Source organism: Musca domestica, unplaced genomic scaffold, assembly GCF_030504385.1.
Source record: "Musca domestica strain aabys unplaced genomic scaffold, Musca_domestica.polishedcontigs.V.1.1 7, whole genome shotgun sequence".
NCBI lineage: Eukaryota > Metazoa > Arthropoda > Insecta > Diptera > Muscidae > Musca > Musca domestica.
The window spans coordinates 25,112,493-25,128,156 of NW_026712383.1; the positions used below are offsets into that span (position 1 = coordinate 25,112,493).

A 15,664-nucleotide genomic window follows, 5' to 3' on the forward strand; every position below is an offset into this window, starting at 1 on the left:
TCCATAGAAAATTTGACTCTCTATAGGAAATTTCGTCGAAATTGACTCTCTATAGGAAATTTCTTCGAAATTCTTCAAAATTCACCCTCTATAGGAAATTTTGTCGAAATTGACTATGTCTATAGGAAATTTCGTCAAAATGCACTCTCTATGGGAAATTTCGTCGAAATTTACTCTATGGGAAATTTCGTCGAAATTTACTCTCTATGGGAAATTTCGTCGAAATTTACTCTCTATGGGAAATTTCGTCGAAATTTACTCTCTATGGGAAATTTCGTCGAAATTTACTCTCTATGGGAAATTTCGTCGAAATTTACTCTCTATGGGAAATTTCGTCGAAATTTACTCTCTATGGGAAATTTCGTCGAAATTTACTCTCTATTGGAAATTTTCTTCGAAATTCACTCGCTATAGGAAATTTCGTCGAGATTCACTCTCTATAGGAAATTTCGTCGAAATTCACTCTCTATAGTAAAATTTCGTCGAAATTCACTCTCTATAGGAAATTTCGTCGAAATTCACTCTCTATAGGAAATTTCGTCGAAATTCACTCTCTATAGGAAATTTCGTCGAAATTCACTCTCTATAGGAAATTTCGTCGAAATTCACTCTCTATAGGAAATTTCGTCGAAATTCACTCTCTATAGGAAATTTCGTCGAAATTCACTCTCTATAGGAAATTTCGTCGAAATTCACTCTCTATAGGAAATTTCGTCGAAATTCACTCTCTATGGGAAATTTCGTCGAAATTCACTCTCTATGGGAAATTTCGTCGAAATTGCCTCTCTATGGGAAATTTCGTCGAAATTGCCTCTCTAAAGGAAATTTCGTTGAAATTGCCTCTCTATAGGAAATTTCGTTGAAATTGCCTCTCTATAGGAAATTTCGTCGAAATTCACTCTCTATAGAAAATTTTGTCGAAATTCACTCTCTATAGGAAATTTCGTCGAAATTCACTCTCTATAGGAAATTTCGTCAAAATTCACTCTCTATAGGAAATTGCGTCGAAATTCACTCTCTATAGAAAATTTTGTCGAAATTGACTCTCGATAGGAAATTTCGTCGAAATTCACTCTCAATAGGAAATTTCGTCGAAATTCTCTCTCTAAGGAAATTTCGTCGAAATTCACTCTCTATAGGAAATTTCGTCGGAATTCACTCTCTATAGAAAATTTCGTCGAAATTCACTATCTATAGAAAATTTCGTCGAAATTCACTCTCTATAGAAAATTTCGTCGAAATTCACTCTCTGTAGAAAATTTTGTCGAAATTCACTCTCTGTAGGAAATTTCGTCGGAATTCACTCTCCATAGGAAATTTCGTCGGAATTCACTCTCCATAGGAAATTTCGTCGAAATTCACTCTCCATAGGAAATTTCGTCGAAATTCACTCTCCATAGGAAATTTCGTCGAAATTCACTCTCCATAGGAAATTTCGTCGAAATTCACTCTCCATAGGAAATTAGGTCGAAATTCACTCTCTATAGGAAATTTCGTCGAAATTTACTTTCTACAGGAAATTTCGTCGAAATTTACTCTCTACAGGAAATTTCGTCGAAATTTACTCTCTATAGGAAATTTCGTCGAAATTGACTCTCTATAGGAAATTTCGTCGAAATTGACTCTCTATAGGAAATTTCGTCGAAATTGACTCTCTACAGGAAATTTCGTCAAAATTGACTCTTCAAAGGAAATTTTGTCGAAATTGACTCTCTATAGGAAATTTCGTCGAAATTGACTCTCTATAGGAAATTTCGTCGAAATTGACTCTCTATAGGAAATTTCGTCGAAATTGACTCTCTATAGGAAATTTCGTCGAAATTGACTCTCTATAGGAAATTTCGTCGAAATTGACTCTCTACAGGAAATTTCGTCAAAATTGACTCTTCAAAGGAAATTTCATCGAAATTGACTCTCCAAAGTAAATTTCGTCGAAATTGACTCTCTATAGGAAATTTCGTCGAAATTGACTCTCTATAGGAAATTTCGTGGAAATTGACTCTCTATAGGAAATTTCGTGGAAATTGACTCTCTATAGGAAATTTCGTCGAAATTGACTCTCTATAGGAAATTTCGTCGAAATTGACTCTCTATGGGAAATTTCGTCGAAATTGACTCTCTATAGGAAATTTCGTCGAAATTGACTCTCTATAGGAAATTTCGTCGAAATTGACTCTCTATAGGAAATTTCGTGGAAATTGACTCTCTATAGGAAATTTCGTGGAAATTGACTCTCTATAGGAAATTTCGTCGAAATTGACTCTCTATAGGAAATTTCGTCGAAATTGACTCTCTATAGGAAATTTCGTCTAAATTGACTCTCTATAGGAAATTTCGTCAAAATTGACTACCTATAGGAAATTTCGTCGAAATTCACTCTCTATAGGAAATTTCGTCGAAATTCACTCTCCATGGGAAATTTCGTCGGAATTCACTCTCCATAGGAAATTTCGTCGGAATTCACTCTCCATAGGAAATTTCGTCGGAATTCACTCTCCATAGGAAATTTCGTCGAAATTCACTCTCCATAGGAAATTTCGTCGAAATTCACTCTCCATAGGAAATTTCGTCGAAATTCACTCTCCATAGGAAATTTCGTCGAAATTCACTCTCTATAGGAAATTTCGTCGAAATTTACTTTCTACAGGAAATTTCGTCGAAATTTACTCTCTACAGAAAATTTCGTCGAAATTTACTCTCTATAGGAAATTTCGTCGAAATTTACTCTCTATAGGAAATTTCGTCGAAATTGACTCTCTATAGGAAATTTCGTCGAAATTGACTCTCTATAGGAAATTTCGTCGAAATTGACTCTCTATAGGAAATTTCGTCGAAATTGACTCTCTATAGGAAATTTCGTCGAAATTGACTCTCTATAGGAAATTTCGTCGAAATTGACTCTCTATAGGAAATTTCGTCGAAATTGACTCTCTACAGGAAATTTCGTCAAAATTGACTCTTCAAAGGAAATTTCATCGAAATTGACTCTCCAAAGTAAATTTCGTCGAAATTGACTCTCTATAGTAAATTTCGTCGAAATTCACTCTCTATAGGAAATTTCGTCGAAATTCACTCTCTATAGGAAATTTCGTCGAAATTCACTATCTATAGTGAATTTCGTCGAAATTGACTGTCTATAGCGAATTTGTCGGAAAATAAATTATTTTAAAATTTCTGTATATCCCCATGGCAAGACCCTTTTTCATTGCTTATTTTCGCAAATGAGCATTGCTAGTGTCTTTATTTTTTTGTGTTCAACAAACCTCCGGATAAAATTTCAAAACTATAAAATGCAACTGTGGTATTTTTCCTCTCCCACGTTTCACTCCCTTTGGTAAAGACTTCAAAAAATCTGTGCAAGTAAAAACAGAACTAAATTTGCTGCAAAGAATTTTCATTTTTTCATTAGAATGTTTAATAAAAAGCTGTAATTTTTATAAATTTCCAATGGTCTTTCAATTCCATTGTTGGGAAGTAAGGCCCAAGAAACAGTATGTGATAATCATTAAATTAAACTCTCTTCGTAGAACCTGAATTTTATATTTTTAGACAGACCGGAAGAGGTTCTACAGTTTTTCCAGGCAGTAAAATTACACAATTGTTTTTACTTTCACCTTGGGAGAAAGAAGTGCTATTCTCAGGGAATCGGAACGGATATTCCCCCTTCCAACTTGTTTAAATTTTGAATTACTTCCTAGCTTGTCTACGTGCGGCTTCTCTGACAAGGTTTGTGTCTAGGCTACAATAATAAAGTTCCAACAAAATAATTAAAACTGCTTGCCTACATTTTGAGAGCCACTGCAGTCGGGACTGGGTTGTTGCATTTACTAAATACAATACATGGATTATTATTTTGTGTTGCAACCCTATCAAAAACATGTATGAAAGGCATGATAGATAGACAATTTCGACGAAATTCACTATAGATAATCAATCTCGACAAAATTTCCTATTGAGAGTCCATTTCGACGAAATTTCGTATAGATAGTCAATTTCGACGAAATTTCCTACACATAGTCAATTTCGACGAAATTTCCTATAGATAGTCAATTTCGACGAATTTCCTATAGATAGTCAATTTCGACGAAATTTCCTATAGAGAGTCAATTTCGACGAAATTTCCTATAGAGAGTCAATTTCGACGAAATTTCCTATAGAGAGTCAATTTCGACGAAATTTCCTATAGAGAGTCAATTTCGACGAAATTTCCTATAGAGAGTCAATTTCGACGAAATTTCCTATAGAGAGTCAATTTCGACGAAATTTCTTATAGAGAGTCAATTTCGACGAAATTTCCTATAGAGAGTCAATTTCGACGAAATTTCCTATAGGGAGTCAAATTCGACAAAATTTCTTATAGAGAGTCAATTTCAACGAAATTTCCTCTAGAGAGTCCATTTCGACGAAATTTCCTATGGAGAGTGAATTTCGTCAAAATTTCCCATAGAGATTTAATTTCGACGAAATTTCCTCTAGAGAGTCAATATCGACGAAATTTCCTATAGACGAGTCAATTTCGACGAAATTTCCTATAGACGAGTCAATTTCGACGAAATTTCCTATAGACGAGTCAATTTCGACGAAATTTCCTATAGAGAGTCAATTTCGACGAAATTGTCTATAGAGAGTCAATTTCGACGAAATTTCCTTTAGAGAGTGAATTTCGTCGAAATTTCCTTTGGACAGTCAATTTCGACGAAATTTCGTATAGCTAGTCAATTTTGACGAAATTCCCTATAGGTAGTCAATTTCGACGAAATTTCCGATAGAGAGTGAATTTCTACAAAATTTCCAAAAGATAGTGAATTATTGTAAATATTTTAAAAAAAAAAATTCAAATGTGGACTTGATCACTTTTTCGTTTTCAAGCCAGCGAAATTGTGGTTAAGCTTGTTTATGTCAACTATTTTATGAATTACCTTTTTTGGGCTACAACAACTAAAAAAGCGAAAAACAAAACACACGCCCTGAAATGGATATATCAACAAGGCAACAACAGCGTACCACAAGAATCATTTGGGGGCAGATATTGCAAATCGATCATCGATTCGATTGTGTGGAGATGAGCAACACACACACGAAGATTACAACGAGGGCGATGCATGTATTTGTGGTTAAGTCAAATTCACGAAAATATCAAAATCAGGGGCGGAGAAAGAAAGCAAAATATAAAGAAAAAACTTTTAAATAATTACAAGTAATAGCTCTGTTCCAGAACCTACAAGTTTTGCATTTTTCGAGGTAATAAAGGGAAAATCGGTTATCGTAGTAAAAAATTTGAAATTCTTGCAGTTCTGGAACAGAACATATATCATACTTATAAATATAAACTCTGAAGGGTTTTAGGAACAATCTAATTTTAAAAATTCAATCTCAAAGAATGGTTTATTTTCCACGCCCCTGCCTCATGAAGTTATGATAAATGAGGTAATATCAGTGGCAGACGCACCGGTAACAGCATCGGCAGCATCAACAACTCGATGCCGATGTTTGAAACAAATAAAAACTGATATCGACATCTCGTTTTTTGAGGTAAAAACAAAAGACCTGTGCAGCAGCCCAACCAGACGGCCGGACAGACAGGCGATACTACTGGTGGACACTTGTACTTGATTATGTGACGTATATGGGGTGGCAGCTATTTTCGTATGAAAAAAATGCAAAAAAAAAAAAACGTTTCGATGCCGTTGCAATGCAGTTGGCGTGATTTAGTCAAAGCGAGTAGACGTTCGGCGGCAGTGTGCATTTCTATCAAAATAACATAATTAATAATAAATTAATTAAAGAAGAAAATAATTAAACGTAAAACTTTGTGATAAACAAGTGGAAAATAATTTAATAATAGTAAAAGTTCTAAAACTGTAACGGAAACAAACTACTCTCGCCTAAAATCAAAATGTGTCAATGACAAATGGATATTTTTATCCATACTCCCACACACACACACATCAACGCTCAATCACACACACGCGCGTACAAGATGTAGTTTTTCCAAATAAACAAACTTTCTCCCTAAGTATTCCTCTCTCATCAATGGCTTTCTTTGGAGAGTTTGTTTTGTTATCAAATATCGATTTTTTATTGTCGTTGCTAAGTATTTTGGAGATTTGACACATTGCTCTCTGCAATGATATTTGCGAATTTGTGTAAACAAAAAACACATGTTTATGTTCGTCGCAATCAATGACATCGAGAAATGATCAGTGTTGTATGGGCAGCAATGAACATAAAAATTAGGGAATCCAAATCGGAATTATTTGGTATTTTTAATGGAAGACAAACAAGAAAAAAACCGCCAATATTCCATTATTTAAATATATTTTGACTTCTGCTATGATTATTCAAATTGTAAACCCTCTCTGGAGTAGGTGCTGAAGGAATTGGCCAATATTGTCGGACCTTAATAAATATGATATAAATATTGCGAAGTGCCAGGTTTGGACTATATTGGATACTTCCTTCACTTAATATGGGACATGTGAACATTTTTAGAAAATGTTAGAAATGTGTGTGAGGTACCAGATATAGTCGACCGAAGTATTCCATTTGTATACCTTACACCATACATAGTATAAGGAGGGTATATTAAGTTCGTCATTCGATTTCTAACTCATCGATATTAATCAGGGTAAAATTCTAAAATAATTTTGCCCTGTCCTTCCATCCGTCCGCCCCTTGTAATCACGTTAGAGTCAAAACGAAAAAAGATAGGAAGCTAAAATTCCGCACTTCCGACTAGACTTTTGCCTGCAGGCAGGTCAAGTTCGATAATTGACTATTTCGGTAATTGATAATTGACTATATTGACTATATCGGTCCATGGTATCGTATGGTCCCATATAACGGTACATCCCAATATTGGGCATTTATAAGGATTTCAGCCACATTTTTCAACGAAATTGTCTGAAAATAAACACAAGGAGTTCCTTTTGAGTACTTTACCCCCTGGAAGCGAATTGTCTATATACAGGGTGGGATAAAAAAAACTGCAACAAAGTCAAACGCCATAATTTTTACATTTTTTTTTTTTAAATTTTCTTGAATGAAAGCAAAAAATGTCGGAAATAGCATCAAATTTTAGAATAAGTTTTGATTTGTTCGAATTGGTCACCTTTGGCACGAATTATGGCCTTCAAACGCCCAATGAAACTGTCACACGCTGCCCGAATGTTGCTCTGTGGTATTTTGGCCCATTCCCGGAAGCGAAGCGCTAGCTTGAGGTGATCGACACTTTGATATTTTTTATTGCCAACCTTGCTTTCCAAAATACTCCAGACACAATAGTCCAATGGATTGGTATCCGGAGATTTTGGTGGCCATTATGCCCTAGAAATGAAGCGAGCAACCTCATTCTTGGGTGGCGCCTGCTGAGTGCGATGGTGCTGTGGCCTGTTGAAATGTCCAAGGTCTGCGGCCAAAATGTTTGCGTGCCCAAGGCTTTAATACACCCTCCAGAATATTTTCGCGATAATATTCGACAAATTTTCTGCTGATGCCACGGTCAATTAATACGAGCGGAGAGCGACCATCGGCTGGCTCTATTTTCTTCCAGTGGCGGTGTACGTTCTTGCGCTTTTTGGAATTTCAATGGCTTTACCCCGAGTTCATTTTTCAATATTTGCCGAAAGGAATATTGCGATATGTTCAGCTTACGAGCCATTTTTCGCCGACTACGAAGCGGGTTTCGCGGTTTGACATTCCGAATTTTGACCGTTTGTGGGAGAGGTACCAGAAGGAGTGGGGTGATATATCCCATCTTCATAGCAGATCCTGTGTTAGTATAAAAAATTGGATATGTGAAATATGAAAATAACCGGATGCTTATTTCGGATTTTATAACCGTTTTTTTTTTTTCTTTGTTCAAAACTTTGACTCTTTGTGGGGTCGGTACCAGAAGGTATGGTCCGATCTCTACCATCTTTATAACTGATCTTGTCCTGATAGAAATATTGAGATGTGTTACGTCTGAATGGAATCGGATGTTATTTCCGCGTTTTATGATCTTTTTCAATTTTCACCCTTTGTAGGGCGGTACCAGAAGAAATGGTCCGATTACTTCCATCTTTATAACAGATCTTGTGTTGATGAAAATATTGAGATGTACCAAGTCTGATTAGAATCGGATGTTAATTTCGCGTTTTATGAGCTGCCTGAATATTCCGATTTTTGACTTTTTGTGGGGGAGGTACCAGTGGGAGTGGACCGATATATTCCATCTTCACAGCAGACCTTGTGTTAGTAGAAATAATTGGATGCTTATTTCAGATTTTATGGTCGTTTGGATTATTCAAAATTTTGGCCCTTCATGGGCGAGGTACCAGAAGGAGTGGACCGATATATTCCATCTTAACGCCAGGCCTTGGTTTAATAAAAATATTGCGATGTGTGTAATTTGGAGACAATCGAATCTTACATCAATTTTTAAAAGAGTTTTAATTATTTAAAATACCAGAAGAAGTGGACCGATATTACCCATATCCGAGCTTGATATAAGTTTGATAATAATATTACGATGTACCAAGTTTAGATCAAATCGGATACTCCCTTCGAGAGTTATCGTGCGCTAGACAGACGGACGGACATCGCTAGATCGACTCTAAATGTATTGAAACGGATTTGGTTCAAAGAGACCTAGGGTCTAAAACTATTATTTCGATGAGACACGTTTTGGCCGTATCAAATGATATACATATACCCTCTGTAGCCATATGGCTGAGGGCATGGTACAATGAAGAGAAGGTAGGTCAACTTTGAAAAAATTGCAAGTATAGAGGTCTACCTGTTTGGCTTGTAATGTCAGAATTACTATCAAAACAATAAAAAAGCAAACAACTTGTTGCATTGATTTTGAATAAATAATTTAAAACCGCGAAAACTGAATGAGTGGTCAAAATTTCTTTTCAAAATCATGTTCTATATGTCTCGTTTGGTTTATTTCGCGACAAAAACTGTAGATTTTATCGATGCATACGTCGCAATAAGCATTTTGAAAACACCCGAATTTGAATATTTTCTGAACAATTTTTTATTATTGAAAAGAAGACACACACATAAGTAAATGAAGTTGACATATTAAGCCAGAAAATAAAAAAAAATAAATCATATGGTAGTTCTGCCCTACCTTGAAATCATTGTACCATGGCTGAGGGTACAAAATCAATTAGCACAAGACAGGCACATTTCGAAATAAATTGTTAGTCTTACCTTTTATGACTAGAAAATACAAAATGGCAAATATTTTCTTTCAATAGTATCAACTTTTATTACCTGATCATTATTTCGTTTAAACTCTTAATTTCGCTATATCAGAATAAATTCCATTAAACACTTTTTCACTGCTGTTTTATTGACCGTACGTGTATTAAGTGTACGTGAGTGTGTGTGTTCTCGAGAGTAATGTAAACAAAACACCGAGAGAGAGAGTAATTTATTTTATTCTGTTAACGCGCTCTCGTCCCCCAGCAAAAAAGAACGTCAACATGAGTCAGTCGTGTTTGCCAGTACAAGCGAAAATGTCCAAAGCAAAGAAGGTGTTGGATGAGGCGCGCGAGACACAAAATCGGGAACTCGATTTGGTGGACAAGGGCATTAGCTCCTTTGAGGAGTTGCCGGGATTGTGTAAGTGAATAAAACTAATAACAACAATAAATAATCAAAAGTGACTAACTGCCAAAATCAATTGTAAACAATAAACTACAATGAATGAACGTGAAAAAAAATACAATAACAGTGGGTGTGAAGAAAAAAATGGTGTTGCCATACCAAAACGGGTGAACATAACAAAAATAATAAATGACAATAAGTTCTAATAGTTTTCCAACTTTACCATGAAAGATGAGTGTTTCTTGATGATTTCCACAAAATTCTAATTGAAAATTATGAATATGATATTGTGTCAGCATGCAGATGACCTCATCTACTGTCTACATCTGTGAAGTAATCAATGTCCGTCCATCCCCGTCTGCAGCAATTCCATGGTGAATGAGTTTTCAACAACCCACACTAGAGTGGAACAATGCTCTTCAGTACATCTTAAATATTCTCCAGCATAGATATGTGTATTCAATGAACATTGCATTGTTTCTTGTATTTTGTAAACATTTGCATTATGTTAATCAATTGCTTTGGGAAAATTAGAAGTTAATTGTTTTTCTATGCTGTTGTTGTTGTATCATAACTTGTTGCTTGAGTTAATTTTATAATCTAACGTCATAAATACCAAAGGGGGAGAGCAAGGTAGATCTAACAGGTAACCGCATCGGCGAATTGCTACAACAAAGCAACTTTTGTGGTCCCCTCAAATGTCAAAATTGGCATCTAAGGCGAAAAACATAGATTCGCCATGACATTTAAAGGTTGCGGCAAATTTGTTTCAACCAATCAGAAACGAGGTGTTTGTTTACATTTTATTTTGTGTGCCTCTCGTCGTAAACGAACTTCGCAATAAAAGTTTTTATTGTAAAACAAATAAGAGTAGTATTGCGATATTTTTTAAACCAAGAAACTTATAATGACTATATTTTACTGGTTTAAACCGAAAGTTTTCCGGAACTGCAAATGACAAGAGTCGAATTCTTGCACCACTTCCCGTGATGTGCTTTGGGAATCTTAGATGTTGAGGCTAACTTAATTCTTAAAGCTGAACTCCATTCTATACTCCTTCCTTCATTTTCTTTTAATTATTTTTACTAGTTTCACTCTTAACTTGCTCTTAAATTATTTGAAATATTATAAAAATAGTTTTAGGGAAGACAACATAAACAAATTTGTTGTTGCATTCATTTAGGGCGAATTCTTCATTACAACAATTTGTTTTGACATTTAATGGTGCCGTCAGCTGGGCTGATGCGATTACCTAGTACATCTACCTTGGGGGAGAGAGAAGACTGTCAATTGGGCATATTTGCATTTGGTGTTGCCATACTCATGAAATATTCTCTAGATTTGGGGAAAATTGTTTGCAGCATAAAATACCCTGTATTATTAAAGTAAGAAGTTAAGGAAATTTGCTTCTGAAGGGTGATTTTTTGAAAGATATAGACAAGTTTTTCCAAATAAAATCCGGAAAAAAATCATGAAATCTTTCAGATGTATACCCTCAGCCAATGTCGGTTTATTAAAATAACTTTTGACTTGCGTTATGATTTTTAAAATACTGACCTTTAATGGGATGGTACTGAAGGAGTGTGCCAATATTTTCCATTTCATATCCGACCTAAGTCAGATATAAATATTACAACGTGCCAGATTTGGACTATATCGACTTTTTATAACCTCTACCACAGAAGGAAGGTATATTAAATTTGTCATTCTGTTTGAACACTTCGATATTTACATTTTAGACCCCACGAAGTATAAATATTCTTTATTAGCATAAAATTCTATATCGATTTAGCGATGTCCATCCGTCTATCCGTCCGTGGATATCACTCTAGCTTCCGAAGGAAATGAAGAAGGCTAATAAAATTTTACTCAAATGTATATTATGTCTGCAGGACTTTTGATATTGAAAATGGGTCATGTAGGTCCACGTTTTGGTATAGCCCCCATATAATGGTACCTCCCTATTTTCGGTATTTTGATAATTTTAGCGACTTTATTCAGCGCAATTGTTTCAAATTTGGTATTTGAAGTTCGTAATGAATACTACAGGCTATGACAGTAAATTGTCTGTTCAGGTCCACGTCTCCGTATAGCCCCTATATAATGGTACCTCCCTATTTTCGATATTTTGGTAATTTTAACGACATTATTCACCGGAAATGTTTCAAAATTGGTATTTGAAGTTCGTAATGGATACTACAGCCTATGACAGAAAATTGTCTGTGCAGGTCCACGTCTTCGTATAGCCCACATATAACGGTACCTCCCTATATTTGATATTTTCAAGATTTTAGCTACGTTATTCACCGGAATTATTTCAAATTTGGTGTTTGAAGTTCATAATGGATACTACAGTCTATGACAGAAAATTGTCTGTGCAGGTCCACGTCTTAGTATAGCCCCCACATATCGGTACCTCCCGATATTCTGTATTTTGATAGTTTTAGCGACGTTTTACACCAGAATTGTTTCAAATTTGGCCTTTGAAGCTCGTAATGGATACTACAGCCCATGACAGAAAATTGTCTGTGTAGGTCACGTCTTCGTATAGCCTCCATATAACGGTGCCTCCCGATATTCGGTATTTTGATGATTTTAGCGACATTATTTACCGGAATTGTTTCAAATTCTGTATTTGATATTCGTAATGGATACTAAAGCCTACGACAGAAAATTGTCTGTGCAGGTCCACGTCTTCGTATAGCCCACATAAAACGGTGCCTCCCTATATTTGATATTTTCAAGATTTTAGCTACGTTATTCACCGGAATTATTTCAAATTTGGTGTTTGAAGTTCATAATGGATACTACAGTCTATGACAGAAAATTGTCTGTGCAGGTCCACGTCTCCGTATAGCCCCCATATAAAGGTACCTCCCTGTATTCAATATTTTGATGATTTTAGCGACATTTTTCACCGGAATTGTTTCAAATTTGGTATTTGAATATTATAATGGCTTATGACAAATGTGGCCTATGCAGGTCCGCGTCGTTGTATGGACCCTTATATAAGGGCCACATTCTGTATTTTTTAGGTTTTAACAGAATTTTGAACGGATTTAATTAATTAATTAATTTTTTTTTTTTTTTTTTTGAAAATTGCCAAAATGCTAGGAGGTATTTAAAGTTCGACCCGGCCGAACTTGCAGCTTCTTTACTTGTTAAATGTGTAATGTTATAATCTTCAATAATCCATACATATCTTTCTTTGTTCCAGTTAATATGTCCAACATCACCCGACTGACCCTGAGCCACAATCGCATCAGCAACATCAATCCCGGTATTGCCAACCTCTTAAATTTGGAAATTTTAAATCTTTCCAATAATCAACTACGCGAATTACCCGTATCACTGTCTTCCATGCCCAAGCTGCGCATACTCAATGTGTCGATAAATCGTTTGGATAGCTTACCGCGTGGCTTTGGCGCCTTCCCGGTACTTGAAGTACTCGACTTATCCTACAATAATTTAAATGAAAAGGTATTGCCGGGAAATTTCTTCATGATGGAAACACTACGTGCCCTCTATTTGGGTGATAATGATTTCGAATATATACCCGAGGGTTTGGGAAATCTGAAAAATCTACAAATTTTGGGATTGCGTGACAATGATCTGTTGGAATTGCCACGAGAAATTGGCGAGCTGACACGTTTGCGTGAATTACACATCCAGCACAATCGTTTGCAATTCCTGCCGCCAGAGGTGGCCCAATTGGATTTGTTGGGCAGTAAGTCCGTGATGAAGATGGAAGAGAATCCCTGGGTCCAACCCATTGCTGAACAATATTTGTTGGGTATTAGCCATGTTATTGAGTATCTGAAAACCGAAACATATAAAATGTAAGTTGTTGTCGCTGTTGTCATTTGTAAAATTTTTAAATATTTTAATTTTTTTTCTTTCTTTGCAGCATTTATAACCGCCACATGATGGCTGGTCGTGGTGGTCCACCACCGCCAAAGGCAGATAAAAGCAAAAAAGCTTCTCGTGTTCGAGCCTAATTTGATGGGGATTGTTTTGCATCACATTATTTCGGCGAATAAGAGTGCCTTTGAATTTAAAATAAGTCATTTATGTGCTCGTGTGTGTTCTTTGTACTAATTTAAAAAGTTTGTATTTTTTTAACCGTAAATTAATTGATATTTGTATTTAAAATAAACATTTTTTAACCAAGTTATTTAATTTTGAAAGTAATTTTGAAACAGGACAGAATTAAATATTTTTTCTCAAGAATCATCCAACCAAAACGTGGATGTTTTAAACATTTTTTCTCAAGGATCACCCAACCGGTAAACCGTGGATTTTTTGAACATTTTTTCTCAAGGACCAACTGTTGAATAAACGTGGATTTTTAAAACAAATAAAGGGCGAAATAAAAGAACTGCAACAAAGTCTTTTTTTAAATTTTATTGAATGAAAGCCAAAAATATCGGAAATAGCATCAAATTTTGGCCTTTGGCCTTCAAACGGCCAATGAAACCGTCACACACTGCCCGAATGTTGCTCTGCGGTATTGTGGCCCATTCCCGGCGAAGCGCTTGCTTGAGTGATCGACACTTTGGTATTTTTAAGTGCAACCTTGCTTTCCAAAATACTCCAGACACAATAGTCCAACGGATTGGTATCCGAAGATTTTGATGGCCATTGTGCGATGGAAATTAGCGGGGAACCTCATTTTGTAACCATTCTTGGTTGGCACCCAGCACGCGATGGTGCTGAGTCCTGTTAGAATTTCCAAGGTCTGCGGCAAAAATGTTTGCATGCCCAAGGCTTTAATACACCCTCCAGAATATTTTCGCTATAATATTCGGCATTTATTCTGATGCCACAGTCGATAAATACGATCGGAGAGCGACCATCGGCTGTTATGGCGGCCCGCACCATCACCATGGCCGGCGCTTGAGTTTTGGTGGCCAACCGAAGGTGCATATTTTCAGCTGACCTCTTTGGCAAGTAAACATCCGATCATTTTGTTTGTTTACAAACTGCTGGACAACGAATGTTTTCTCATCGGAGACGGAGACAGCCAAATTCGGCAGTTTCCCACTTGCGACCAAATGAAGCAACTCTTTAGCTCTTTTAATCCTATTATTTCCTAACAGAACTTGAGTTAGTAAAAATGTTTGTATGCCTGAAATTTAAAAAGAGTTGGATGCGCATTTTGCTTTTTCTTAAGCGTTTTGTTTTTCAAAAATCTTAAACCCTATGTGAGGTAGGTACCAGAAGAAAAGGTCCGATCTCTACTATATTTATAACAGATCATGTGTTCTTTAAAATATTGAGACTTATGAAGTCTGAATGCAATCGTTTAATGAGCTATATGGTCACTCAGAATTTTGACCCTCTGTAGGGAGGTACCAGAAGGAGTAGACCAATATATTCCATCTTCACAGCGTTAGTATAAATAATGGGATGTGTGAAATATGAAGAAAACCGAAAGCTTATTTCAGATTTTATAATCGTTTTGGTTATTCAAAATGTTGACCCTTTGTGGGAGAGGTACCAGAAGGAATGGTCCGATCTCTACCATATTTATAACAGATCGTGTGTTCATGGAAACATTGAGATCTACCAAATCTGAATGGAATCGGATGTTAATTTCGTGTTTTATGAGCTTCATGAATATTCAAAATTTTGTTACCCTCTGTGGGGGAGGTATCAGAAGGAGTGATCCGATCTCTACCATTTTTATAACAGATCTTGTGTTGATGGAAATATTGGGATATACCAAATCTGAGTGGAAACGGATGTTAATTTCGTGTTTTATGAGCTTCATGAATATTCAAAATTTTGTTACCCGCTGTGGGGGAGGTACCAGAAGGAGTGGACCGATATAATCCATCTTCACACATCACATTGTATAAGAGTTATAATTATTAAAAATTTGACTCTTTGTGGGGGAGGTACTTGATGGAGTGGATCGATATTGGCAATTTTCGCACCCGACCTAGCACTGATGCAAATATTAGGATTCGCCAAGTTGGAGCAAAATCGAATTATCCTCTCTCTTTAAATTATTTTCTTTAAAAATTTTGACATTTTGTGTGGGAGATACCAGAAGGAG

General features: G+C 35.9%; 1 protein-coding gene across 1 annotated transcript; it reads left to right on the forward strand.

The window, feature by feature from the left end:
• The first annotated feature begins 9,453 nt into the window (after positions 1-9,453).
• LOC101897878 (ras suppressor protein 1) lies at positions 9,454-13,773 on the forward strand. The gene is made up of 3 exons (XM_005191074.3): positions 9,454-9,618; positions 12,821-13,442; positions 13,511-13,773. Exons 1-3 carry the CDS (start codon positions 9,480-9,482, stop codon positions 13,599-13,601), a joined length of 852 nt encoding a protein of 283 aa, XP_005191131.3. The 5' UTR covers positions 9,454-9,479; the 3' UTR covers positions 13,602-13,773.
• Positions 13,774-15,664: the final 1,891 nt, after the last annotated feature.

Bases quoted from the DNA above. Each gene is read 5' to 3' on its own strand.
- LOC101897878 (XM_005191074.3), top strand. From the start codon at position 9,480: ATGAGTCAGTCGTGTTTGCCAGTACAAGCGAAAATGTCCAAAGCAAAG. The intron at 9,619-12,820 runs GTAAGTGAATAA...TCTTTGTTCCAG, and splicing joins TGAGGAGTTGCCGGGATTGT to TTAATATGTCCAACATCACC. The intron at 13,443-13,510 runs GTAAGTTGTTGT...CTTTCTTTGCAG, and splicing joins AAAACCGAAACATATAAAAT to CATTTATAACCGCCACATGA.